The sequence below is a fragment of the Manis pentadactyla genome, chromosome 14, assembly GCF_030020395.1.
Source record: "Manis pentadactyla isolate mManPen7 chromosome 14, mManPen7.hap1, whole genome shotgun sequence".
Classification (NCBI taxonomy): domain Eukaryota; kingdom Metazoa; phylum Chordata; class Mammalia; order Pholidota; family Manidae; genus Manis; species Manis pentadactyla.
The window spans coordinates 86483701-86509715 of NC_080032.1; the positions used below are offsets into that span (position 1 = coordinate 86483701).

The window sequence follows — 26015 nt, forward strand, 5'->3', positions numbered from 1 at the left end:
AGAACAGCTGAGAGGTAGAAGGAAGCAGGAGGAATGGCAGATTAGAAAAATCAGAGGTGACTTATTGTTGCTGACCATGCCCAGTGACGGGGCTGGGACAAGGAGGGAGGCACCAAAGGTCGCTTCACCAACATCAGTCACGCCCGTCCTGAATGTCGGGTCAGGCAAGCTTCCAAGGAGAGACAGAACGACAGGAGCAGGAGGATGACACGGCAAGAGAGAGGACATAGGACGTTCTGGGAAAGGCAAGGACCTATCCCCCTAAACTTAACCTGACCAATGGGCTGAAATATCACCAAGAACAGTTATTAAACAGTAAACCCAACACACGGCAATATTACTTCACTGTAAAACCCAAAATGTGCCCTATATGTTACAGAACATGAACTGTACCTGAGATCTTCAATTTCTTTGATATAACTGTGGATCATATTACTAATCTCCTCATTCCCTTCACCTGCAAGATAAAGTATGAAGTTAAGAATTTCCTTTAAACTAAAACTTCAACAAAACAGAATGGGAGAAAAAAAACAAAGTTATGGAAACAATACAATAATGCTTTAAAACAATTCATTCAGCAAATGTCTTACTCTTAATTACATGAGCATATTTAAGATAACACAAAGGGCACATTTTGTTTCTGGAAGAATGTATTACTTACAAATCAAGCGTTTAACTCAGAAATCACAGATTGTATATACACAGACTGACATTTCTACTTCAAATATTTCAGGTAATTAATGAACGCAAGGAACGCTGCCTTGCCATCTGGGAATTAATCCGTCTCATCCCACCCAGTACACGTACCTGCTCTGGTGAGGACTTGGTTAGCCTGATCGCTGACGAGCTGTGTGATTCTGGTCCTCAATGCATCAACCGTCTCCTGCATGGCTTTAATTCTTACACGTAGGTTATTATTTTCAGTTTGTAGCATAGCATTCTCATGAAACATGTCATTGATGCTTTCCACACCCTCCTCGTCAATTATTCTTTTACCCTAGAAGAGGTAAATATTTCCCTGTTGACTGAGGAGGCCTAAATACACAGAGTTTTGTGTAAGGACAGTACAAGACTACGCACTTCTACAACCAAAAGCCCTTTTGTCCTAACAGCCTCAAGAAAAAGAGACCCTTTCCCCTCTACCTACATCCACCTGTGCTGTATTTGTCACTGAAGAAACTGACTGGGTAGGAGGAAGGCTTTTGAAACAAGAGGTTGGTCAGGTGATAGACTGAACATTATTAAAGGCTATCCACGAGGAAAACTAGAGAATTTCATCCCCAAAGGAAGAAAAACACTTTAATAACAGGAAAGAGACTCCACACATATGTGCAAACCAGCACAAAAAAGCACCGTGTGTTCATGCAGTGTATCCCAAAATGCAAAGTCCGACCCTTTAACTCACTGTTTTGTACTCCATGAGCTCCCTCTGAAGTCGTGTGACCTCATTCCGGAGTGCATTGATTTGCTGACTAGCTCTGTCCTGATTGACCATCACCTTGTTCTTGATATTCCTAGCTCGATTGGCATATTTCAGAGTATTTAAAGTTTCCATGAAATCTCTGTCTGAAGGGCTGACACATGCTATCATGATTGTTTGGCTGAAAGTTACAAAGAATAATTAGGTTTACAGATTGAAAAGCAGATGAAACACTGAAATACCCATTTTTATATTCTGTCCTCTAAACAGTATCTTCAAGATACCAAAAGACTGATACTACTAACTTAAAAACAAAAGTAAACTTAAAAGCCCCCATGCTTTAGACTTTCTTAAGGAAAAAGATTTTACTGACTTAGATAAAACTGGGAAAAATGCATGTATATCATCCTTCTCTCTGACCCATATGATGATATGTTGAGAAAGTACAAGTACATATATTTATTTCTCACCTCTTTGCAAAAAAATCTTTAAAGCAATGCACACAGAATAATTATCAAATTTAATCCACCTACAACAAATCAAAATTCAAAACTAATTTCTTTCATTATCTACTTAATATATTTCAGGATTTAAATTTTTCTTCTTTTTATTGAATCAGTTGTATCCTGACTTTTTATGTCAGCAAAGAATTTTACACAAAATCCTATCATGTGAACAAAAAGAATATTTAGTATATCCCTATGTTTTACAATATGCAACTGTATAAACATACAATTACTTTATGGTAAGGATGTATTGCTTTATCAACCAAAGAATAGGATAGTGAAATGCTTAGCATGTCCCAGATATTCGGTACGTCAATGAAACAGATACGGAGACTCTAACGACACTTACAGACTAACTGAAAAATGTATAGGAGCCACAATAAAGAAGGCAATTTACCCACCCTGGTGGGAAATTCACACCTATTAATTCTGCTCTACAGCCTCCTAGGCTTCTGCTTCCTCTCCTGCCTCCCCCCAATAATCTCAACAGCTCTCATAGGTCCCATTCCACCCATCTTTTTCCCTTTATCAACTCTTGTTCATCCTTATACATATTCTTACTATTATTCAAGATTCAACTCAAATATCATCAGGTCCAAGAATCCAACCCTCAGTGTGGCTACACTCTTTCTCTTTCTCTCTGCTTCCTCACCCCCCTCACATACCTCTTTTTTGTTGATTTTAGTATTATACTGAAATTTTATAGACCCCAACTCTCAGACCGTAAAGTCCTAGAGGAGAAGATCATCAGGTTTTATTCATCGGAATGCTTCATATACACAGTATTTGGAAGATACTAGGTCACTAATAATTATCTGTGGTGTGAATGGTGTAATAAATAACATTTATTTATTAGAGGTCAGAAAGTTAATTTATGCATCTCTTGCTCTCTTTTACTGAAGAAAATAAAGTAACCAAGTGAGAGTGAAGATGATGGACATTGATGAGAGAACAGGACTACTCAAGGTAGAGTCCCCAGTCCAGTGCCGGTCTGCAGATTATTTGCTACCAGTTCACAAAAAGTACAGAAATTAAGAATAATAAGCATTTTAGAGTTTTACAACATTTGAGCTTGTTGTCGTCTATTAACTCATCTCACTGAACAGAATGCAGACCAGTTCGAGTGTCTGTGACCCTACATGGCAAGTCACAAATGGGGCAAACTGAACTTAGTCCTGTACAATATTAACCCGTCTGACATGGGAGCAGGGAGAACTTGCCCTTCAGAAATATTTTGAGAAGTGCTGGAATCAAATGCTTAAGAAGAATGGTGAAAGTCAGGAATGAAAGGAGCTAAGATCTATTGTGCAGAGAAAAGGTGATATATTTAATAAAACCCAAAAGATACAAATTTCATAAATTTGCAGTTTTGAAAAATTCAAAGAAAACATTAAAGCTGTTTATATACAAACACAATTCTGTTTTAAAGGAAACCATATCATTTAAACATATTATTATGTTATATATCAATATGCATTAGGGAGGAAATACATCACAATGTAAGCAGTGGTTACTTGTAGGTAATAAAAATATAATTTTTATTCATGCCTTATATTTTTCTATGTTTCTCAGAATTTTTGCTATAAACTTGTTATAATGTTATATTAAACATTATACTTTTATGAAAGCCAGCTTGATTAAAAAAATGAAATTCACTAAATTACACACATAAATAAATACAGCTCATTTCCATAATTTGTACAACCTTCACAAAATGAAGGCATCTTGTTCTCCAAGGCTTACATGAAGTATAGGACTTTTGAACTAGGAATTCAATCTTAAAATTCTAAGCAAGAATTGAGGCTGACTACGGATGGGATCAGAAGAGGTCTTCTCTGAGATGACCTCCCAGTAACGAAATCGGTAGGAAACACCCGCGACCTCTTTGCTGCAGCCTACCTACAACTTACGAGGAATTCAAGACCCACAGCACAAACATCTCAGACTGCTTACAGATCAAGCAAACTTTCAGAAATAATTCAAAAGTACTGAAACTTGTAAGGGGGGATGTTTATCATCTCTACTTATAGAGTTGAGAAATAAATATAGGAAAGGACTATAATTCAGCAAACTTGAAAAATTAATATTTTACTTAAAAAAAAACAATTTTTGTCCTCTTTTAATAAGATCCAGATTGACACAGAAAGTCAGAGTGAAAATATAGAACAGAAGTAAGAAACGTGCAACAACGAAGCAATATTGCACGCATACGTAGGATATGTTAGAAGGGACATGAGTTAAGACAACGTCAACATTGCATAAAAGGAAGAAATATAAAAATGGTATTGTTGATTTCAATAAGACAAAACTTTATTTTAAATCTGTACAATTTCAAATATAAATAGATTTAACATTATCAAAATATTTGTACAGTAGTTATTCAAAAATAAAGTTTGCAAGTTTACTAGATCATTTTACAACATCTAATGATCTTTTCAATAAACATGATATGAGACCACTGAAAACACTGAAAAATAGATTCCCTGTGGTCATCTATAGCTTGCTGAATTGTGCTATGATTGAATTTAAATGCCAAAAATATTTCCACTTGTAAAGCCAACATGTTGACTTCATAAAGAGGAATTCATTACGAAAAGAATGTGTTTAACTGTTGAAACATTATCATAATGATGCAAAAAATACCAGTGATACTGCCAAAGCTATAATTAGCAAACACCCTGTATTTCATTCAATGGAAACTTAAAAAAGAGTTTTCCCACATGTAAAAAAATATTTAACTTTTAGGAGACTTTGTAAACAGGTATCAAATATACAAAAATTACTTTATAATGACTTAGATGACAGCATTTATTTTTCAACAAAATTTTATTAGGCATCTGCTACGTGCCAAGCACTTAAGAGCAAAATCTATGATATTGTAGAGAGAGCAGGTGCTATGAACTTCATTTATAAAGCAAGTGACTTTGAATAAATCACGTAACCTCTCTGGATTTCTTTTTCCTTATCTATAAAATAGGAATGAGAACATCTAACTCAAGGGATTATGTGAAATAACCACACAGAAAAGGACTCCCACATTTTAGGTACTTAATAATTATTAGTTCCTAACCTATTCATTTGCTTTGTAATAAAAAACAGTTCTTACAGATCACTTTACAAACATACTTTAAAGATAAGGGATAAGTGCAATTCAGGAATACGGGGATAATCACTTCCGCATACCTGTTGCCGCCCAGGGAATCCTGCAGCAGTCTCGTCAGCTTGGAATCCCTGTAGGGCACGTGGGTGGCCCTCTTGCTCTTGTCGCCCAAAGCACTTATTACATTGCCAAGGGCCAACTGGAAGAGAAAGAAGAAAATGACAAACATTTACTAGTGATAACGCTTTAAAGGAATGAGTGTTTATAGAGAAGAATATGGACACATGATAGAATCGAGAACGCTTATGTCTGGCTTTGTTTTGCATTTGTATTTTGAAGTATGAAGTACACCTCAAAGTTGTCTCTATTAACTACTAAAACCTGACACCACTCAAAATATAGTACCCATATATATATCCATTATTCACAAACTTCCACTTAGGGATTTTCTTTAGAAAATGAGATGTTATAAAATTGGCGACTTCTAACCATATCTAAAATTATCAGAGTATTGTCTGTGTTCCCAGAAAATTGTCAATCCGTGTTGCAAATTATCCTCAACTTAATAAAGAAATAAAATGTTAAGGCAGATCAAGAGATTCATATTGCAATATAGCTCTCTGATGGGAAAATAAATCTCCTTTAACCACAATAAAAAGAGCCCTATGATTTCTCTGAACAGGGTATTCCTAAGGTAAGTATGGCTGGCTATGTGCTAAGCATACAGTATTTTAAAAACTAAGTCAAATCACAGAACTCTACTGAATCAGAACCTAAAGCATCACCATAAACGTTTGTCACACTCGTTTTCAATATTGCAAGTATCTGTAACTGTGTCCTTATTAGGGTCAAATGGGGTGTGCAGAGACGCATCAGCATCGCACTGTGTCTTCGTTACCCATTTCCAAAGAGGCCACAGTTTTAACCACTGGCCCCACTTAAACTTTGCCAGATACGTAAACATGCTTTAATAGCCTAAATTGAAAAACAGAGCAATGGTTTTTATTTTTTTCTTAACAGCACAAATGTGAAGACCATCAGGATTTTATCTCCTAAAAAAACCCTATAAAGTCCAGGATGCCGATCCCTCCTGCTAACGTAACAGCCCACCACAGGGTAGGAGCTCCAAGATGGACATTGGGAGCTGGGGGGCTGGCTGTCTCCGATCAGCCTTGGCTGTTAATCCCCCACAGAAGGCTTGCAATTACATGGAGCAAATGCTGGGTAACAGCAAAATAAGACCACATATTCGGAACCCCCAACTCGAGGATGGGAAGGAGGGAAGCAAGCAGAAAACACATGCTCTGGTGCTGTTAGTATCATAGAAATTTAAGAATTTCATTACTTTTATGCAGCAACAAATGTCCAATTTTATAATGAAGTGAAGAAGAAGAAAATATTTATTTCACAAAAATTTGCTCTAAAACATTTCCTTCCATGTAACAAAACAGACACAAGGTACTTTCCAATCAAAAACACCACTAGGTGGCATGGTATTGAAGTCAATTCCTAATAGAACCTAGAAAAGTTCTCATTCTGAAACAATCACTATTAAAAAGCATTTGCTTTTAATTCCCCAAATAAAAGTGACTGTCATAAAATGTTAGCAAGGAAGCTGCTTGGAAAGTCACCCCGTGAAATATTTAATATCAGATGTTGATTTTGACAATCTGTTTTTAAACATGGAAAGAAATTTTAAATCATTTCTACTACCTGTATTATTTCTGCACATATCATAAAATTGAATCCAACTAAATTTACACACAAGAAGAAAATTTTCAGTGTGTAAATAAAGAAAAACTCCTGTAATGTGAGATCAAAATTCAATGCACTACTACGCTTAAATTTGTAAGGTTACTGTAACTCATTTCTCAGCCTAAGGCATGAAGGAGTTCCAGCTGGGTTATTACGTATCACAAGAGGAAAGGGCAATAAAGAGCTCCGATACATTCTCAGCACAAAGCCTTGGCCCTCATCTTACAAGTCCGCAGTTAATGGAAATGCCCTCCTTGGCCCTCTCGCCCGTAGCTCCGGTTCGCTTCAGCCTTTCTGACCCAGCCAGATCGACAAAATGGAACTTTGCAGTCAGGGTTTCAAATTCATTCATCTGTGTTGATTCAGAAATCACCTTATTATCAGTCACAGTTTCCTGCAATTGAGGAAAACAATGGAAAATATTTATTAACATGACACTAAATATCAACCAACCCCAACGTGTCTTCATTTTACATATACATATAAAAATGTTAAATATACATAAATATAATATGTATTATATATATACATATTATATATATAAAATATCCAAAAATAGGCATATAGGTATATTTCATTACATATATATGTATATATATTCATTATACACACACACACACACACACACACGTTGTATATATATCCAAAAATATGCATGTAGCCAAATAAATACAAATGCAAAAATGCCTGCTAGGAATTAGAGGCTTAGACAAAGAAAGAAGGTGACAATCAGAACCCAGCTTTATCAACTGAGGCCAGCTTATGTTGATGAAGGGAAACCTATACCACACAGTCCTCAAAAGCAAAGGGTCTCAGGTGACTACATCTGTCACCATATGGCCACAGGTTGCTTTCTGATTACAGCACACACATGTCCAACTTTTCACTGCAAAATCTTGCATGGTTGGCCAACTTCAGCTTAAAAAGGATCAGAGACATCCCATTAGGAAAAAGAATGAGGAAACAAACTAAATTTGCTTCCCATGTACCCTCCTGACATTCCTGTGATTTTAGGGAAATGCAGCCTGAAGGCTGAAGAAATTACAGTAACTCACAGAATCTATTTGGGGACACATTCTGGTCTGACACAGGTGAATGGTAAAAATGGCATGTGAACGAGAACTCTGGACGTTCATCTGAGTGCTGGCAGTGGTCCGGGATAAAGCGCCCAGCTTCAAACACTGCATCATCTGGAAAAGGGGAAGACAGAAGGGTTGTACTGGAACAATATATAAACAAGACAGCACATAGTCAGAAGTCTGAGCTAATAGCTAAAACCCACCATATTAAGGGATGTGAAACATGTGGTCTTTCCTATTATTTTTAGCAACAGGCACTTTTTGGGCTGAACTTCTCAGCATAATAGTGCTTTTTATTTTTTAATAGGAGAAAACACTGAGATTCCATTGTTTGCCATTTGCTGACATTTGCAGCTTCCGTTCCAAAACGGTTACAGTGAAACACTTTGGAACAAATTGAGCAATAACTTGAATTACTCAGGCTTCTCTGAGCTGGTGAGGCTTTTTTTGGTTGCTTTTCTCAATAGTCTCCCTTTAGGAGTCATGGTAGAGAGCCACATACATGACAGCAAGAAGTACAAAAAGGTAGTTTCATCCTTTACCTTAGATTTTCTAACCCTCTTTCTCTAGCTGTGAGAGAAAACTGCTTTCCTTTTCATTCTTTTAGATTCTTTTAATGCTCTGATAAATGTACTCACTTTATCATAATCTTGACATTTTAAATAATAAAAGCCTAGTATGAAAAAAAATACATGGAAAGCAGATAAGATTTTAACTCTGTTATGCTTAAAAATACAAATTTTTGTATTCTGACCTTCAGCAAACTACCAGTAAAGCAGACTATTAAATAAAGCCAAATATGATCATTTTAACTATAACTTAAACGTCACCTCTGATTCTGTATTCACAGTACGTGTTGTGACACCTATGGTATAAATTCCTCCAGTAGAATCTTCGTGAATTTTTATGTTTGATTTTTTATTTTTTGCGTCAATGTCACGTGTGGTGTCAAATAAGTCGAGGACCTCTTCATTATACAGCTATCAAAAGGAAATATTTTAAGTTTCAGTTTAGCAGAAATTGCCTCATGGCTATAATAACACACATTGCAAAATGTTATCTGTCAAACATACCCTAAAAGTTCTTCAAAATGATACATATGTCTTCAAAATAACACATGAAATGAACAAGGCAATTATTACAAATACAAATAAATGCCAGATTTCTTTACCAGAGTAAGAACAGTAAGTGATTTAATTGAGATTAATGAGTGGAAGACTAGCTAAAATGACCTACTAATCCTTTGCAAGAGCAAATATTTACAAATACAGGCAAATTGAGAAATATGACCAAAGGTAGGCAAACCCTAAGCGTACACCAGAGTTTAAGAAATTTGCTCCTTGAACTAAAGATGCATTTCCTATTGCTCTACAACCCTTTCTAATGTATCTAAAGATTGATCCTTAGTATTTCTGCAGGGTCAGCAATGATATTACTGTTTCTGTATCAACAGTAGCTAACAAGATGGAGCAATCACTTTATAAGAGGATGAATACACTTATTTTTCTATCAATATGCTTAAAGACCCAATGTTTAACAACATTTTAAAGGATCCAAAAGAAGATAGAAGAACACTGTGTTCTTTTTTTCCACCACTGGTTACCTTTCTTTTGGTAGAAACACAAGTTACGTTTTCCTTGGTTCTACTAAATTGTGATGTGCATTAAAACCAGCAATCAGGTAACTGATGTTAATTTGAAACAAGTTTTCTATTTTGTGCTATATAATGCTGAATAAAATGTTTCATCAATGATCAAAATGGTTAGCTCAGATGATCTAGACTAGAACTAGACAACAAAGAACACTCTTTGGATGAAGCACCCAGAATTATAATGTCACCACCCACCTAATGGCAATATTCCCCAATTCCTAGCTGACCCCTTATTGTCATGTCCCTCTCCCCAGACGAGAACACCCTACATTAACCCAAACCTGCCCCAACCTTTGACCATTGCGGTAAAACATCGGACTATCCTTGCAGGAACACCGGCTTCTGCAGCCAGCTTCGTGGCTATAGCCTCATGAGGTCTTGTTATTCCTCACAGTCTTCCCTCCCTGTTGGTCTTAGCTGTTGAGTTCCCAGTATTTTGTGAGCCTACCTACATTACAATACTAATTATAGGATAAAGAGAGAGTCTAAAATAATACTGCTTTACCCCGTGGACAATACTTATCAGCTGTTACCTACTGTTACTACGAGGTATTACCTAATGTTAATTCACTCAAACAACATTTATTAAAAACTATGTGCCAAACACTGTCCTAGAAACTGGTAGTATGAAGTCAGAAGGGCTATAGTCCTAAGGACAAGATTTAAAGGAAACTAATGACACAGTTAGACTATTACCTCTAAGAATTGGGCATTCACTTTAAAATCCGGAGGAGGAAGCCCATTTTTAATTGCAGTGTATTTTTTTTCTTCAATGCTCTTGAAAAGGTGTTTAACAGCACGAGAAATAATACCCTGTTCTTCCTCGATGATGTTAACATCAAATCCTGTTCCCATTGTGTATGTTTTGCCAGCTCCAGTCTGAATAAAAGAACAGAGAAAAATGCATGCTTGATGTAAATAACATACCCTCAAGAAACCAAAATGAAGAGCAACTGAATGGACACTTGTGAAAAGTGACAGCTTCTATGAAAATAATTTGATACTTACTTGTCCATAAGCAAAAACTGTAGCATTATATCCTTCAAAACAGCCTTCGATTAGTTTTTCTATACATTGAATGTAGATCTGCTCTTGCTGGGACTCAAGGTCAAACACATAATCAAAAGTAAAAGCTTTATCTTTTCCTAGGAAGACCTGAGGTTCTCCCGGTGTGACTGATGTACAAATATGGCATCCTTCAATCTTTTCTTTGGCAAGCTGTGGTCTTATTCTGTGAGAATCAGGAAAAAAGAAAATCAAATTAAAAAATGGGAAAATAAAGATGTAGGACTTACACACCACTGACTAATTGTACCTATGTTTTTAAGAGGCTCCTATTTGTCATGGAGGAGAAGAATTTAAGGAAGAGAGACAACCAGTGACGGAAAATACAAAACGATAAAGACAAAGTAAAGAAGGGATTTTAAAGGAATCTGGTTCCACATTCTTATTTTTGAGATACAGAAACTGAGATCTATAGAAGTGGGACACAGTCATCTATTTCTTACAGATAAAGCCAAACCTAGGTCCAGGTGGCTCTTAGAACCTCACCTCTTCTCTCAGAGGTCCAGTCGCCTCAACTCTGAATAGAAATGCCAAGGTTGTAATAGACAGATATAATTTCCAAGGTTGCCTTTAGATCTAACACTGCTTGACTACAGGATACTATGTTATTTAAAAAGGAGAAGAAAAAAGATATCTATGAACTGTTACAAAGACAAAATGGTATTAAAATAAATAAAACAGGGTTTCTTAGAAGAAGGTACATCCATGGACTATAAAAACAGCCGCTGGCTGCAGCATCTTCGGAGGTCTTACTCCACATTGTCCTGATCAGCGGTCTTTCTCAAAGGTAATATTCTCTTGTATCCAAGCCCCTCCTCTCTCACTCATTCAGTGACGGGGGGCGGGGGGGGGCAGCCATTTCCAAACCCGTCCTCCCTGGGGAACCACCATCCTGACGCTGCCAGGCCAGAAACAGGGCAGTCAGCCCCAAAGACTCCCTTTCCTACCCATCCCTCTAATCTATCTCCAAGACCTCTGAAACAGCTAAGTACCCACCAATCTCTTTCCTTCTCATCAACACCACCCTAACCCAGGCCACCACTATCTCTCACTTGGATCATTGCAGAAGTCTCCTCACTAGGTGCTTGTGTCAAATCCGCTCCATAAACATAAAGTCGACCAGATCACTGCCTTGCTTAAAACCCTTCAGTCCATCCCTTAATCCCTCTGCAGTCTCCCCTCCTGCTGTGTCCCATCTTTGCAATAAACAATGTTGGTTTCTGTTGGTGGTGGGGTGGGGGGTTATTTTTAACCAGTTTCAGTACCGAGCTATGCTTCCCTAGCCTCTATGCCTTCAAACACGTTGCTCTTTTCCTGGACACTCTTCTCCACCCTCTCAATTCCCAACTCCTTTTCCAGCCTGAACATTTCAAGCTTCCAATCTCTGCTTAGGTTAACTTGTTTAGGGAGGTCCCACTAACCTTTCACCATTGCAGCATGAAGTCCTAACTGAGCCCAGGCTGTTCTCTCTCCAAAAGGCCACCTCATTACCCCAGGATTCTGCTCTCTCCTCCCTTTACAGCTGCACCACGAAGCCTCGCAAAGCCCTTACCATAAAATAGATACAAGGAAAACAAGCACTGGGCTAGTGTTTAAATTATTGCCACATTAATTTTAAGTAAATTATTATAACCATAGGCTACCTTATTTGGTTATTAAGATACTTTTAATTTCTTTTCAACACAACAAAGAAAAAAGTAGGTGCCATCCGAATTGCAGACGTGACAGCCAATTTTAGAATGCCAATGGCACTCAGAGTGTAATCTTCTAATCTCCTTGCTAATGGCAAGGAGGAGTGTTTGAAGCATGGATGCTGGGCAATTCATCCATTTGCATGGGTGGGGAGACAGACAGAATGGCTTTAAAATCCAACAGGATGGGTGGAACCCTTTTCTGCTGGATTCAGGCAATGGCAATTTCCCAGCAGGTCTGAGAAAAACCTAGGAAGGGATGGTCTCTGCGCTTGCAGATAGTTGGAAGATGACTATACTTCAAGGCTTAGGGAAATCTTTGCCTTTTCATTTCCCCTTAAAATTTAGTACTTTAAACTCTTCAAATCCCTAAGTTTATACTCAAGTCAAGAATTCTCAGGTGAAGTCCTACCTCAGGCTTTAATAATGTTACAAGTCTGAAACTCACCCGCTACAAACCTCAATTTCAAAACCATTGTTTGACATCACATATTGGCAAAATATACCTTTTTTAAAAAGAAGACTAAAAATAGAATCTATCATTTATCACTCTGAATACTTCGAAATATGTACTTTCTTAGTATTTTTATGGAAAAACAGGAGCATTAAACACACCCATCTAATCCCAACACTAAGAAATAATCAGTAACATTTTGGTTAACATTAACACTAATAAATAACAAAACTTCGAATATTTCTTTAAAAATATGTAATCATACAACTAGATATATCTGCAACTGCTTCTTAAAGAAAAACAATTATGCATAAAACTTAGGTCATAAATATTTAGGGTAAGTATTCCAGTATTACATAGTAATATTATGTTATCAAGGCCAACAACAATGTAGATTCTACCTATAATACCAATTTGCTAATGACAATGATCCCTCTTTAGGTTTTTATAAAATGTTACAATCGAAATGAATGTAGGCAGAGTGAGGTTGTTATGGAAAACAGTGAAAGTTTCACTGAAGAATGTGTTGTTTTTTTCCCTCCATTTGAGGTACAGGAACGTTTATCATTTGTGGACCATCGAGTTTATCATTTGTGGACCATTGATGACCAGTGGGGTGAGGTCTGAAAGGAAAAACCCAGGGAGAGCCATACAGAGAAAAATGTAACTTGGTCTACCCAATTTATGAAATTTGAAGGCTTGAAACAGAATATGATGCAAGCTGTTAATTATTCAGTTTTAAGACAAAAGGACATGAAAAATAATGTGGTCTCCACTCTTACACCTAAGTTTTCTTCCAGCGTACAGTAGCCAGCCACCTTAGCTTCTGCTCACACCATCTACTGACAGTGCTCAGACAGAAGGCCCCAAAACCTTCTTTATTTCCAAATAAAATGGACACTTTTCAGTCTTCATTCCTACCTGGCCTCTCCTGTGCGCTGGATCCTACATAAGCAACTTGCAGGGGAGGGGAAAGTTTCCCCTCTACCCTCTTAGGTTCTCCTGGCTGGAGCCTGTAACTAAGACCGACAAGCCAGATGAACAAAAGAAAAACAAACAGCCGTCTACTAACGTGTGCATCACGCGTACCACGGAAATACTCCATGATGAAGAACTCTGAGGGTGGTTAGAACTTACCGGGCAACTTAACAAAAGGAAAAAGAACTTTGAGTTTCTAGGACAGCAAATTGTGGGAAGGTAAATAATGGAGGAACTAGTGGAAGATAAGGACGAGGTAGTCAAGCTTGTTGTGTAGGTTCCTCTGGTGCCATTTCTGGTGACTAACTTCTGCCCTTCCGGGTCGAGAGGAGATGGGGAACACCTTTTCAAATTTATGTCCTACTTTTAGGCAAATAGGGGAAGGGCAGAGATCTTTCCTTCTATCTGCTTCTTTTTAATTGCTTTCCATTCAAAATAATCCTTACATCAAAGTAACATATTTTGGGATGGCATATTATGCTATCCTTCAAACACCATATTTCTCAGTTCTTTATCACAAATTTTGCCTACTTTTCTAAACTGATTCTGATTTCTAAACACATCTTTTCCCCTTATACCTTACATGTCAACTTGCCTTAAAATATTGGTATTCCACCAAAAAATGCCCTAATTATTTAGTATGGTATCTAAGATTTTCCTAACCTGGATTATAGCTGTCATTCCATTCTCAAACCAAGTCACACTCGGCTACGTCAAACCACTGTTCATTGTTGATCAACGTACGTACTTTCATTCGCCCTGCCAATGTGCGTGGTTTCCTCTCTGCTTTGAATGTCGGACCTCCATTTCTCTTCATAGAAACCTCTTTGTAATTCTTCAAGACCTACCTCAAACACCTGTACCTTTATAAAGCTTTCTCTCTCCCCCACCCCAACTTTGATTTAATCTATGCAATATGTACATGATTTTAGAATAGTTGGTGTAAGACTGAAATTCTTGTTGCCCCCACTAATAATTATTTGAGGGCAGAGAATATATTTTATTCAATCATAAAACAAAATAATTCAGCAAATATTTACTAACCAAATCCTATATACACAGCTCTAGTTAAGGCAGAACATTCCAATACCAGGCATGCGATTATCACACGTATGTAATTTCTGTCCCGTCATTTTACTCTTGATCTTGAACAATCATTCAACCATCCTGTTTCAATTTTTAATCTATAAAATGAAGAGCCTGGATTTAATAGCCCTATGATGTTTTCTAATTTCAAATGCTATTGTAATTATCCCTTTAAGAAAAGCAAAATCCTGACTTAGAAGAGATATTGGTAGCGACCTTTCTCCCATCACACCCTATACCCACCATTGGTTACACCTCTTGTTCCTTATTTCTTTATGGTTCCTATAATTCCATCCAGTTTTTATAGCAAATGTTACTGTGGCCATGGAGACAAGAAACTCCATTAATGAAAACACTATCATGGCTCTTTACAGCGGCCGTAACTAGTGAAGATAAGAGGAGGTTCTGAGATGCACCGGTAAGTTTCCATAAATTAAGCCCTGTTTTCTGTCCTCTGCCTTTGTAATAACCATAACTGGTTTTAGTAACCGAGTATATTAAATAAGCCAAGACTAGTTTCAAGATGTGCTGGGTAGGGCAGAAAAGTGATTAGATAAACCTATTTGGGGGGTGGGGGGACTTACAGGTGGCACCGTGTCAGCTAGAGTTTTGGTCATCAAAATAAAAAACAACTGAGTTTCAGGTTTAATTCCGCCCCCTCCTGTTGCAAGAAGCAATCCGCCAGGAGACCTGAACATCTCCGCTTCTTGCTGGGCAGGTGGAGAGTGCGAGACCCCGGCTGTGCCGTTCGTGGGTCATTTCTCAGGGATGCGTTTGCAGCGAGCACGCTTGAGGGATAAGGTCTTCCACCTGACAGAGCAGCTTGCTGCTGCTTACCATAAAAACAGGGAACCCCCAAGCTCGGCGCTGCTGTCCCACTGATTGCATAGCCTCCACACAGTATGTCTACTTGCTCCGTCTCCATGGATGGGGTGGGGATGGGGAAGCAGCTCAAATCACCAGGAAACTCGTAACGCTTATTATACCACGAGGAACAAAAGTCCTTTGCCTCTAACTCAGGAGTCTCGTGTCCTCTCTCACTATACATGAAACGGTAACAGGCTAGCCAGCTTGTTAACTTGTAAATAGGGTAAAATCTCAGACTGTTCACAGGTCTTAACATGTACTGTGACCTCAGGCAAGTCACTCTCTTAGTCTCAGTTTCCTTATCTATAAAATGGTAATATTATTACTGTAATACTCACATTACAGCATCTTGAACAAATGAGATAATATATGTCAATAAAAGTCTATGTACCTATAAAGTGTTATTGTAGCTGTTACAGCACTACTTAAAAATTCTCGCAGTCAGTCCCTTCAAAAGGCACCATAACTTCTTGAGTCTATTAGAGCCTTCTAACATGTTAACGTTAAAGAATGCACGATTTGTTCTTTAGATCCCCAAACTATTGCTCTATTTTTCAAAACACCCTTTGGAAGCTCTGAGTCTTAAATGTACAGCTATTATGTAAGGAGTAGAAATATAACAGTGAACAGTACCTAGATACATATGTGTGCATATATATGTAAATATATATACAAATATTGCTATGCAAAGATACTCAGGCTGAATAATGTTACATCTCCATTTGCAATGAAAAGTCATAATCCCAAAGTTAATCTTTTTATAGTAATAAATAAACAAGCTTTATTATCCTGCTACTCATATTAGCATAGAGTACAACAGAAGCCAAAATGGGAATTTCTGTTCTTTCAGTATTATCATATTTACTATCTCCATATAGCCAATAAAGCAATTTCATTCAGAATGGAAGATGACCATGTTCCAGAATAACAGGTCCTTTAAAAAGGGGTAATTAAGTTGTTATGGTACATTTTGTCCCTATACTGAATTAATATGATTAAATGCTGGTAATTAGAATGTTAACAGATGATTGATCAATGACTTGTAGTCGCTGAAGAGATGCTGATTTGAGGAATATAAATAACTGCATGCTGTTACAATTTACAGCCTCCTGGGATTTGTGCCATCACCATGTTTTTCCCTAAACCGAGCACTCACATTACTCATTAACCGAAGTCCAGAGATGCAGGCAAACAAACCTGTATTTTAAATACATGCAGTTTTATAGTTCCTTCCAGAATTCCTCTTACACCCTCACCTCTCTTACCCTCTGTGCCCTGTTTTACTAAAAGTATCACAATGGAGAAGCCTTTCTTTTACTAATTGATTGGTCAAGTTGTTTTTCTTTTCCCCATAAATAAAAGAGTTACAACACAAAAAATACCTTCCTTTTTCAGTCGGTCACCAGTAATTTCAGAAAACACCACTGCCCTTACAGTTCAATAAATGTGAAAAATTTTTCCATTACCTAAATGTCTTTGTAAACAGTCTCTTCGTTTTTTACTTGAGTTATTCTGATCTCATCCCCACGCCATTATGGCAGTTCTCCAGTTCACTCAATGATCTGACCTGATTCCCCTTTTGTGTGACTTTTACTTACAGCCCTCTTGGTCCCCTGCCGCCACCTTTGTTCTTCCTACGTGACATCAATAAATCTGTCCCTGGTATAGATTCCCGGCCTTTATCTCATGTGTCACTTTCTGGATGATCACTGAACTGAATGCCACTTGTAGTGTTCAATTTGGTGTCTTAATGTTAATTAGATCTTACTAATTTCCTCCCTTCCATTTCTTAAAAGTTAGGACAGCTATCATACTGTTGCCATAACTGAGCCACTGGGGTGTCTGGTCCCTTTTTCGATGCTCCCCTAGTACACATGTTAGTAGACACACATTAATAAACAACCTGCACTACTTTAACCCTCCATCTTCCATTCTAGAAAATGGGCTCCAACACACCGTGGGAACTTGTTGGACCACTTGGGGCCTTACAGGACGGTTTTCCTAGGCGATCAGGCACTGTATAAGTAAGAAGGAACACAGATCTACACACATAAAAAACTCCCCTTCCCAAAATGGATCTTTTACTGGGACCGTTGATGGCAGGACAGGTTATTTCTCCAAGACATTCAAGAAAGAAACACACCTCAGTAATTCCATTAAAGAAATTAATTATGTTATAGTCAAAATATTGTAACAACTTGGTATGGTGATACCTGGTACCTAGAATTATCATGTATATAAATGTTGAATCACTGTGTTGTACACCTGAAACTAATGTAATGCAATACTGTTGTCAACTACCCTTCAATAAAAAAAAAAAAAAAAAAAAAAAATTAATTATGTAAAAAGCCTAAGAAAAATAAAACATAGCAGTGTGTACAGGGTTCCAGGAAGCATTCACTCCTGTGAGTAACAGAGACAGAGGAAAACTTCACTTTTTAATCCATTAATGGTGAATCACTTCTAAAGTATGGAAATCTTACCCTCATCTGTATGATTAGCTAGTATGTGATGGCTTCATCTCCATGTGGCCCATCTCTTTATTCTTATTCAATAACACCAAAATATATGCATAGACATATCTATTTTCAATTAAAATGCTTAATGTACAGGGTACATAGTTAATGTTTGGGGCTTTGACTTTTCAGCTAAGCTACTCAGTCTCTGGCTTGCAACACCACTTGTAAAAACACAGATTTATCTCCCTCAAGTGCAGCTCTGCTTTGGCTGATTAGGAGGGGGGGACACAGGATGATGGGACATTGCCTCCTTCCTGACTTTCGCTCCCTTGTCTCATACCTTCTAATCCTCATGATTCAACTAAGGAACAAGCACACTGAGAGAAGCTCTTTCCTGAAAAAGGAACTACTACCTTTCATAGAGGGTGGCATCGTACTTCTCTCTTCTGAGTACCACATATTCAGAAAAATGCATTGAAATAGTGCACGTAGGCTAACAGGATTAGAAGTAACCAAATTCCAGATTTAGGGAAAAGACGAATCCTCTGCATCATTTTAATCCTTTTAGAGACTCTGGGGTTTTCTAACTTCTCTCTTCAGATAGAAAAGTTTCTACTCCAAAAAAATGAGCCAGTAAAGAAAGGGGGAACTCTAAGTGACGGCGTGACCCACCGCCTATTGCCCAAAGTGCTTGTAAAGCTCCTGCTGTTGGCAGTGGCTACTCGTGGCAGGACACGTATAACCCAAGGCCGTCAGAAAGACTCATTGAGTCAAAAAAATCCCCTTGGATCATCTACTAAATATCAAGCCGTGTGTAAAGAAAGGACTTTAAAAACACAGAATTTGAGGAGGGTACTCATAAGAGAGAAAAACACACAAAGAGCTAGAAGAAAATTAAATATATGCTCGATGGCACATTATTAACAATGGATAAGTGGAATAAAGATTAGCCAGGGGAGAACAGTCAGTATAGGTACAGGAAAAGCTTCAATAGGAAGTTATATTTGACCTAGATTTTTAAAGGTGATTAGAATTTTCCAGGCTGAGAAGCTAGAAAAGGTTCCTTCAGGCGAAACGATGACAAAGGTGCGGCAAGCGCATTTGTGCCTGGTTGTAGCGCAGCCCTTGGAGGCAGGAGTGCCAGGATTCAGGAATGCTTTGTGAATGTTATGATACCACCTAAGGAGGCATCCCCACTAACACATTAACCTTTAAGGTGCATCCCTCAGTCTCATGGGCTCAAGAGGAAGGATGCCACCCGAAGGCACACAAACGCCAGACAGAGGCTCTCTGCCAAGTGCTTTTTAGTTTTCCCTCCAGACTCCACCTTACCCTGGGCCCCAGGAGACTGAACTTCATGCGGTCCAACAATGGGCTCCGTTACTAGAGGGCTCCCTGCGGGGCTCACCTCTGAGAGGTACCAGGGGGACATTCCAGGAGGAGAGAGACGAGGGCAGGGTATTGATTATCCCGGGTATTCCTTCCCTACCACGTCTTGCTGGTGGGCTGGGTCCCTCTGCCGAAGGCCACAGCTCCCATCAGGACGTGGGCGACAGGAGGAGTCCCGCTGCTGTCGCTAACACCAGAAAGCTGCCTCCTCATCCCTTGACGCTGCCCGGTCATGGTGTCTGAATGGATCATCTGTCTCCTGCCAAGATCTTCACTGAATCAGGATAGTCTCTGAAAATGGCAACTCCTTTTCAGCACTACGACCGTGTCTCCATCTTTTTCACTCTTATTTCCCCATAATCACTATGGGCCTCAAATGCAGGAGCACCAAAGTCCCTACAATTCTCCAGCCCTTCACACGCAAGTCTCTTCCCTAGGAAGAGAAAGCATTTGAGATACATGTAATGGATTTTATTGTTAATTACAGAATAGGTAATAACACAAAACTTAAAAAGCATCCCCTTTCTTGGCTAACGGAATTAGTTTTTTTAAATCTCACAGTGTAAAAGATTTAATGCACACTTCAGTTTTGTTTTTAAGACATGAAGTAAAGGTGGAAGATGACTCAAAGGGAAGAGCAAACATAATCTCAGAATAGAGTTGTGGGAACTAGACATTTCAACACTCATTCTGAGAGCAATAGGACTCTAATACCTTCTATTTTTCTTATTGCACATCATTTCAATTACATACAGAATTCCCAAATCTTCTTATAAATTTCTTTCTCAATGAAACCACATGTGTTTTGGGGGAGATGGAGAGGCCTCTTTCTATGCTTAATAATACTGCATGTTTATTAAACGATTTCATCATCAGAAAAATTCATATTATGACTATATACAATGACAGTAATACATCCTTGATCCCACATATATATTATTTGTGTATACAATCATTCTCTGAAAGGGAAAATGATTTGTGATTTCAGCTATGCTTCTTAGAAATGGGAATATTTTATAAGTATGGATGATACTATTCAGATTAAGATTCTGGTTCTAAATTAACGAACATAAGTCACTGATACCAATTTTTACCATCAAGAAAAAATAATTTCTACCACAAACGCTAGCATCAGTCATAGTTCTATCAGCTCCCCATAAATCTGAAGTGACAGGTCAAAGCCAAGGCAAGGAACACATATTTTTGTGAGCAAAGTGCAGCAGGTAGAACTGTAAGATTACCCCCAATGATCCACACCTACATATAGTTCTTGCCCCCTAAGTGTGATGGAACCTGTGAGTATGACGGTGTACCCCCTCCAATTCAGGCCTAACCAGTTGATCTGGAGTCACGCATAAGGGAAATCACCCTGAGTGGGCCTAATGAGAGAAGGGGAGGCATCACAGACATGCTCCTGCTGGACTGTGGGAAGAAAGCAAGTAACTCTGTCACGAACTGCCTGCAGAGAAGGATGCCTTTATTTATTTTATTGTCAAAGACATTAATAAGTGTTTATTGGGGAAAAGGGCTTTAAAGTTTGCAAAAAGTTTTTAAAATGATTTTGAGAAGGATGCCTTTAGGAGAGGAGAACAGTCCCAAGACAATTAGCAAGAGAATGGGGACCTCAGGCCTACAACCCCAAGGAACTGAATTCTGCTACCAACCCGAAGGAGCTTAGAAGACGACGCTGAGCCCTGTGAGGAGCCCCAAGCAGAACAGCTGCCCTGACCGACACCTCGATTACAGCCCCGTGAGCCCTGAGCAGGGAATCCAGCCGAGCTCGCCCGGGTTCTGGACCCAGGGGACTGAGCCCTAACAAACATGCATTATATCCATTGCCAAATCTGTGATAATGTGTTATACAGCAATAAAAAAACTAATACAGAAGAATACCTTATATTCTTTATTACACTAAATCCTACTGCTTAAAGACCATAATCGTTAAAACTATTGCTTAGGACAATTTTGAACTCAGAATAGTCAGGTGGGTAACGTCTGGCATATTACAATGATAGCAGTAAATACGTCAAAGAAGCTCCATTCATGACATCATTAATCTATCTGCCCTTTGAGGGGAAAAAATGAAATGCCATTTCTAAGTTACAAATCTCCAACTATGTTTCTTTAAGCTTAATTTTTTTTTTTTTTTACTTCAAAATCCCTGAATCAAATGCTTAACAATATTCTAAATTTCCTATAGGTCTTAAAATAAATGCTGTTATGTGTAAAGAAAAATAACTCCAATTAGAAACACGGTTTCTTTCCAAGCATAATATTCTCTGGATCTTCAGTTCAGAAGCAATTATAACAGAAGTTATTAAAAGGACTTCTACATATTCAATGCTTCTTCAACAATAGAACCTGAGTTCCCACATTTTTCTTACTGTTTATATTTTCTTCAACAAGACGGTGATAACTTTTCTCCTGGTAGTGGCCACTGAAGCCTGCTACATAATGTAACAGAAGGATCGAATAGCTTATGCCCTGTGGCAGGCTCAACAGGTCCCAAATTCCCAAAACCTCACAGAGTAAAAGAGACTCTACAGATGTAATTAAATTAAGGATTTTGGGATTATCCTGGAGTATCCATGTGGCCCAGTGTAATGGTGAGTGTCCTTACAAGAAGCAGGAAGAGGGTGAGTTGCTACAGCAGAGGGATATCAAAATAAGGCAGTGGGAGACATACTTGACCAGTCATTGCTGGCTTCAGCCATGGAGAAAGGGTGGCAAGCAATTTCTGGAAGCTGGAAAAGGCAAGGGAAGGGATTCCCCCGTAGGGCCTCCAGAAAGCCCTGCCAACCCACTTTAGGACTTCTGACCTCCAGAACTGTAAGACAATAATTTGTGGTTTTTTAAGCCATTAAATTTCTGGTAATTTGCTACAGCAGCCATAGGAAGTTAATTCATGCCCTTTAGTTTCATATAAGCTAGTCAGGTCCTGAACACACAGGTCACACTTGTGGTGACCATAAATTTTTACTGTCCAAACCAGGACACTTTTGAAAGTGAAAGGAGTACTGTGACTGATCATCCTGGGGCAACAGTCATAAGTCAGAACTGTCCTAGAAAAACTGAGACCTATGCTCAGCCTACTCTGGGTACATTCATAGCAGACAATCAAATCAAAGAGATGTACATTTTACCTCAAAATGAGGAAAAAGTGTTTTAACAATGAGTCCACCAAAAATAAATGACAGATTGCCTTAGGAGGTAAGAAGGTACCCACAGAGGCTATAACAACATGTGGGACAGTACAGGTTCTCAAACCCCACTGCATGGGAGGACCACCTGGCACGTTTCAGTGGGTTTATTTATTTTGTTTCATTATGTTTTTAATTCATATTGCTAGGCCCCGCCCAGACCTACTGATTCAGAATTTCCAGAGGTGCGGCCCAGAACCGGTATCTTTAATTAGCTCTCCAAGTGATTCTAGCAGAGCCAGCCCAGCAGCAAACGCTGGAACCAGTGGTGAGCAATCTTACGCTTTATTTTGGTAGCGGACACACACTCATGCACACACACATCAAAATGCCACGACTTCCACTCCCTCTTTCCTCCCAAACACAATCTTAGTCCTAAAGCCCAACATGCAAAAAATATAAAAAAAGAAGTCACTCTGCCTGGAGGTACTCCAGGGATTCCTTCCCACCAGGCTCCCTCCCCACCTGCAGCCCCCAGTGAAATCCAGGGCTCCCCTGAGAACAAGCCCATGAAACAAGCCCGCATCATCGGAGGTAAGCAGCTTCAAGACATCGTGCTTTGCTCTTACTCAGAGAAGTCACTGTCTTTTTAATTTATGTATGTACAGCTTGTCTAAAATTATGTATTAAGGGTTTGTCTAATATATTAAGCTCGGTTGTGTCGTCCGGCCTGGTGACGCAGCACCTTTCCGCGGCCTTGTCACGTAGAACCTGTTTGCCTTTCATCTCTCCCTTAAAGCACGGCAGATTCAGCTCCTTGTTTATTTGTAAGATTTTAAGAAAATGGTCATTTGGGGTTCAGAAAAGAAGTTTGAAAACCACTATTGTAGAGGAAATTCCTCCATATGGTGAGATAAACCAGATGACCCTAAAGCTCCCTTATGCATCAGCTCTAAAGTTCTAAAATCTTCATGTTGGGATGATTTGAACAATTACAGGTCATCTAATTGTCGATGAAATAAAAACATGACTCTGGTTTGAAAGGGCAAGGCTGCCCGTGTCTGTTAACTCCCAAGGTGACCTTGTATTTAATAGAAACGATTTCACTCCAGTGGAGCATTTTAAACTGATTCAGCGACCTGAGATTTTTCAGAAATGATTTTCACAATGTACCTATGGACTGAACGTTCCCCCTAAAATTCATATATTGAGTCTCGAAGCCCCAGTGTGATGGTATTAGGAAGTGGAACCTTTGGAGGTAGTTAGGCTTAGATCAAGTCAGGAGGGTGGGGCTCCCATAATGGGACGAGGAAGAGAGAGCAGAGCTCTTTCTCTCTCCACCACATGAAGACACAGACAGAAGAGGACCCTCTGCACGCCAGGAAGTGCGCCCTCACCACAAACTGCACCCACCAGCACCTTATCTTGGATCTCCCGGCCTCGAGAGCCGTGAGAGATGAATGTCTGCTGTGTGAGCTGCCCAGTCTGTGGTATTTCGCCACAGCAGCCTTAGCTGACCGAGACGCTAGTCACCCTATGAAGCGACAGACACTGACAGCTTATACTCTCTCGCTTGCTCGGTGCTCGGAGGCGGGGCTCACCACAGACAGCTTCAGTGGGACTCAGGAAAGAGATGAATTTCTTTTTAAATAGCTAATTTTAGAAGACCCCCCAGAAAAAAGTTAACAAACCATATTTTTCTAGACACACACACACACACACACACACAGCATGTTGAGTGAAATTACCTATCAATGAAATTATCTTTTGAATCGTTAAATTCCAATTATTTCTTCACTTTTTACAGACTGTTTGCCTTCTAGGAAGTCAGCGGAATATCATTCATGGAGCTTTCTATTATTTCGTGAAGTATCAGCAGCAGATCATGCAAAGAGCATTCCCCATACAATTCTCACCAGTTTAATTGGTCTATTACCTGTTTTTATGGGAAAAAACTAAGAGGCCATGGAACAAGATCAGAGGCCAGTGAGCAAGAGCAGGCACCTCAGAAAGCTAGCTTTCTCTCAGGCACTTCAGCCCATGAATGTAATAAAGAAACATTAGAGAACAAAGTATCTTTAATAAATGCAGAGGACCTGCAGTTAATCCTTTTCTTGAATCTAGGGTCAGAGAAAACAGACAAATCTCATCCATTAGCATGGATACTAAAAGAGGAACTACATTTGTACATTCTGAGAAAACAATGTTGAGTAATAAAAATTGAATAAAAATGTCATTTGAGATTTCTGAATCACATGAGCTCTCTAAGCCATTAGCTTTCCCTCTAGCAAAGGTTGAATATCTGTAAGTAGGTTATGAAGGTTCCTGCTTTAACAAGAAAATGATGACCTAAATAACAGGTATTTGAAGCTAATGATGAGAATTAAAGGTTTCCAGAAAATAGAAAACCTCCTAGCATCAATTCAATTTAACAAATAGTTTATTGCACGGATTATTTTTTATACCTCTTTGTGTAAGATATGCTAGGCCCTGTAAGAGAAATAAAGAGGAATAAGTTTCTAGCACCTGGGAATTTATCATCCAATGCAGGAAATGAGGGTAATACAAAAATAACTGATTCAGTATAATACTAAATATCATAAAAGAGGCTCTTAGAGCATAACGTCTAAAACTTTAATAAATATATGAATGGCATGGCAAACTTACAATGTTGAAGGTGAGAGCTGAGAATCTGCATTTCTAATAAGCTACAGGTGATGCTAACGCAGCACCCTTGCATTTCAAAGCCTTATGGTAAAGTAGGTGGAAGGCAGCACCCCTTTTATTCCACCCTCAGGTCCCAGCTACATGGTCCTCTCACTAAATGGCAGCTTAGCGCTTCAAAACCATGAAGAGAATTTCTTGCTCTGGTCTGCTAAAACCAAGCCTCCCAGAACATAACGCAGTCATGGGAGTGACATTGCATCACTCTTGCCAAATTCTACTCATCAGAAACAAGTCACAGGCACTGCTCTAAGTGAAGCAGGGGTGGGTGACAGAAAGATGTGGACTCCAGGAGGCGAGGATACTGAGTGTCACCTTGGAGTCCTTCCCCATGGCCAAGAAACTTCTTTCTCAGAAAATGTGACACTTGATTACAGACTTGAAGAACGAGGCATCAACTACATGAAAATGGTGGGCCCAGGAGACAACCACCGAGGACACAAGGAAGGAGAGATGGAAGAATACAGCCCTGAGACAACTGCCATAGCGGCCACATCAATGGTCCTTTACCTTCATCACTGGTTGCTAATGAATGCAAATCAAGTACATCGTGCAAGTTTTATAAATCCAACTACCCAAGTTCTCAACTATTTTCATGCATACCCCAAGAGGTATGTGTCAATGCAAAGGACACATTTGAAAATGCTATAC

General features: G+C 38.9%; 1 protein-coding gene across 10 annotated transcripts in view; it reads right to left on the reverse strand.

Moving 5' to 3' along the window:
* Positions 1-26015, reverse strand: part of KIF21A (kinesin family member 21A) — a 130981-nt gene that overhangs the window by 55990 nt on the left and 48976 nt on the right. For all 10 annotated transcript variants that reach the window (XM_036889271.2, XM_036889277.2, XM_036889281.2 and 7 more), the window contains exons 2-10: positions 10520-10742; positions 10208-10390; positions 8691-8840; positions 7837-7971; positions 7008-7175; positions 5110-5225; positions 1406-1601; positions 808-997; positions 394-457 (exon numbers count right to left, since the gene is read on the reverse strand). In XM_036889271.2, coding sequence (XP_036745166.2) covers positions 394-457; positions 808-997; positions 1406-1601; positions 5110-5225; positions 7008-7175; positions 7837-7971; positions 8691-8840; positions 10208-10390; positions 10520-10742 — 1425 coding nt within the window. The remainder of the gene's footprint in view (positions 1-393; positions 458-807; positions 998-1405; positions 1602-5109; positions 5226-7007; positions 7176-7836; positions 7972-8690; positions 8841-10207; positions 10391-10519; positions 10743-26015) is intronic.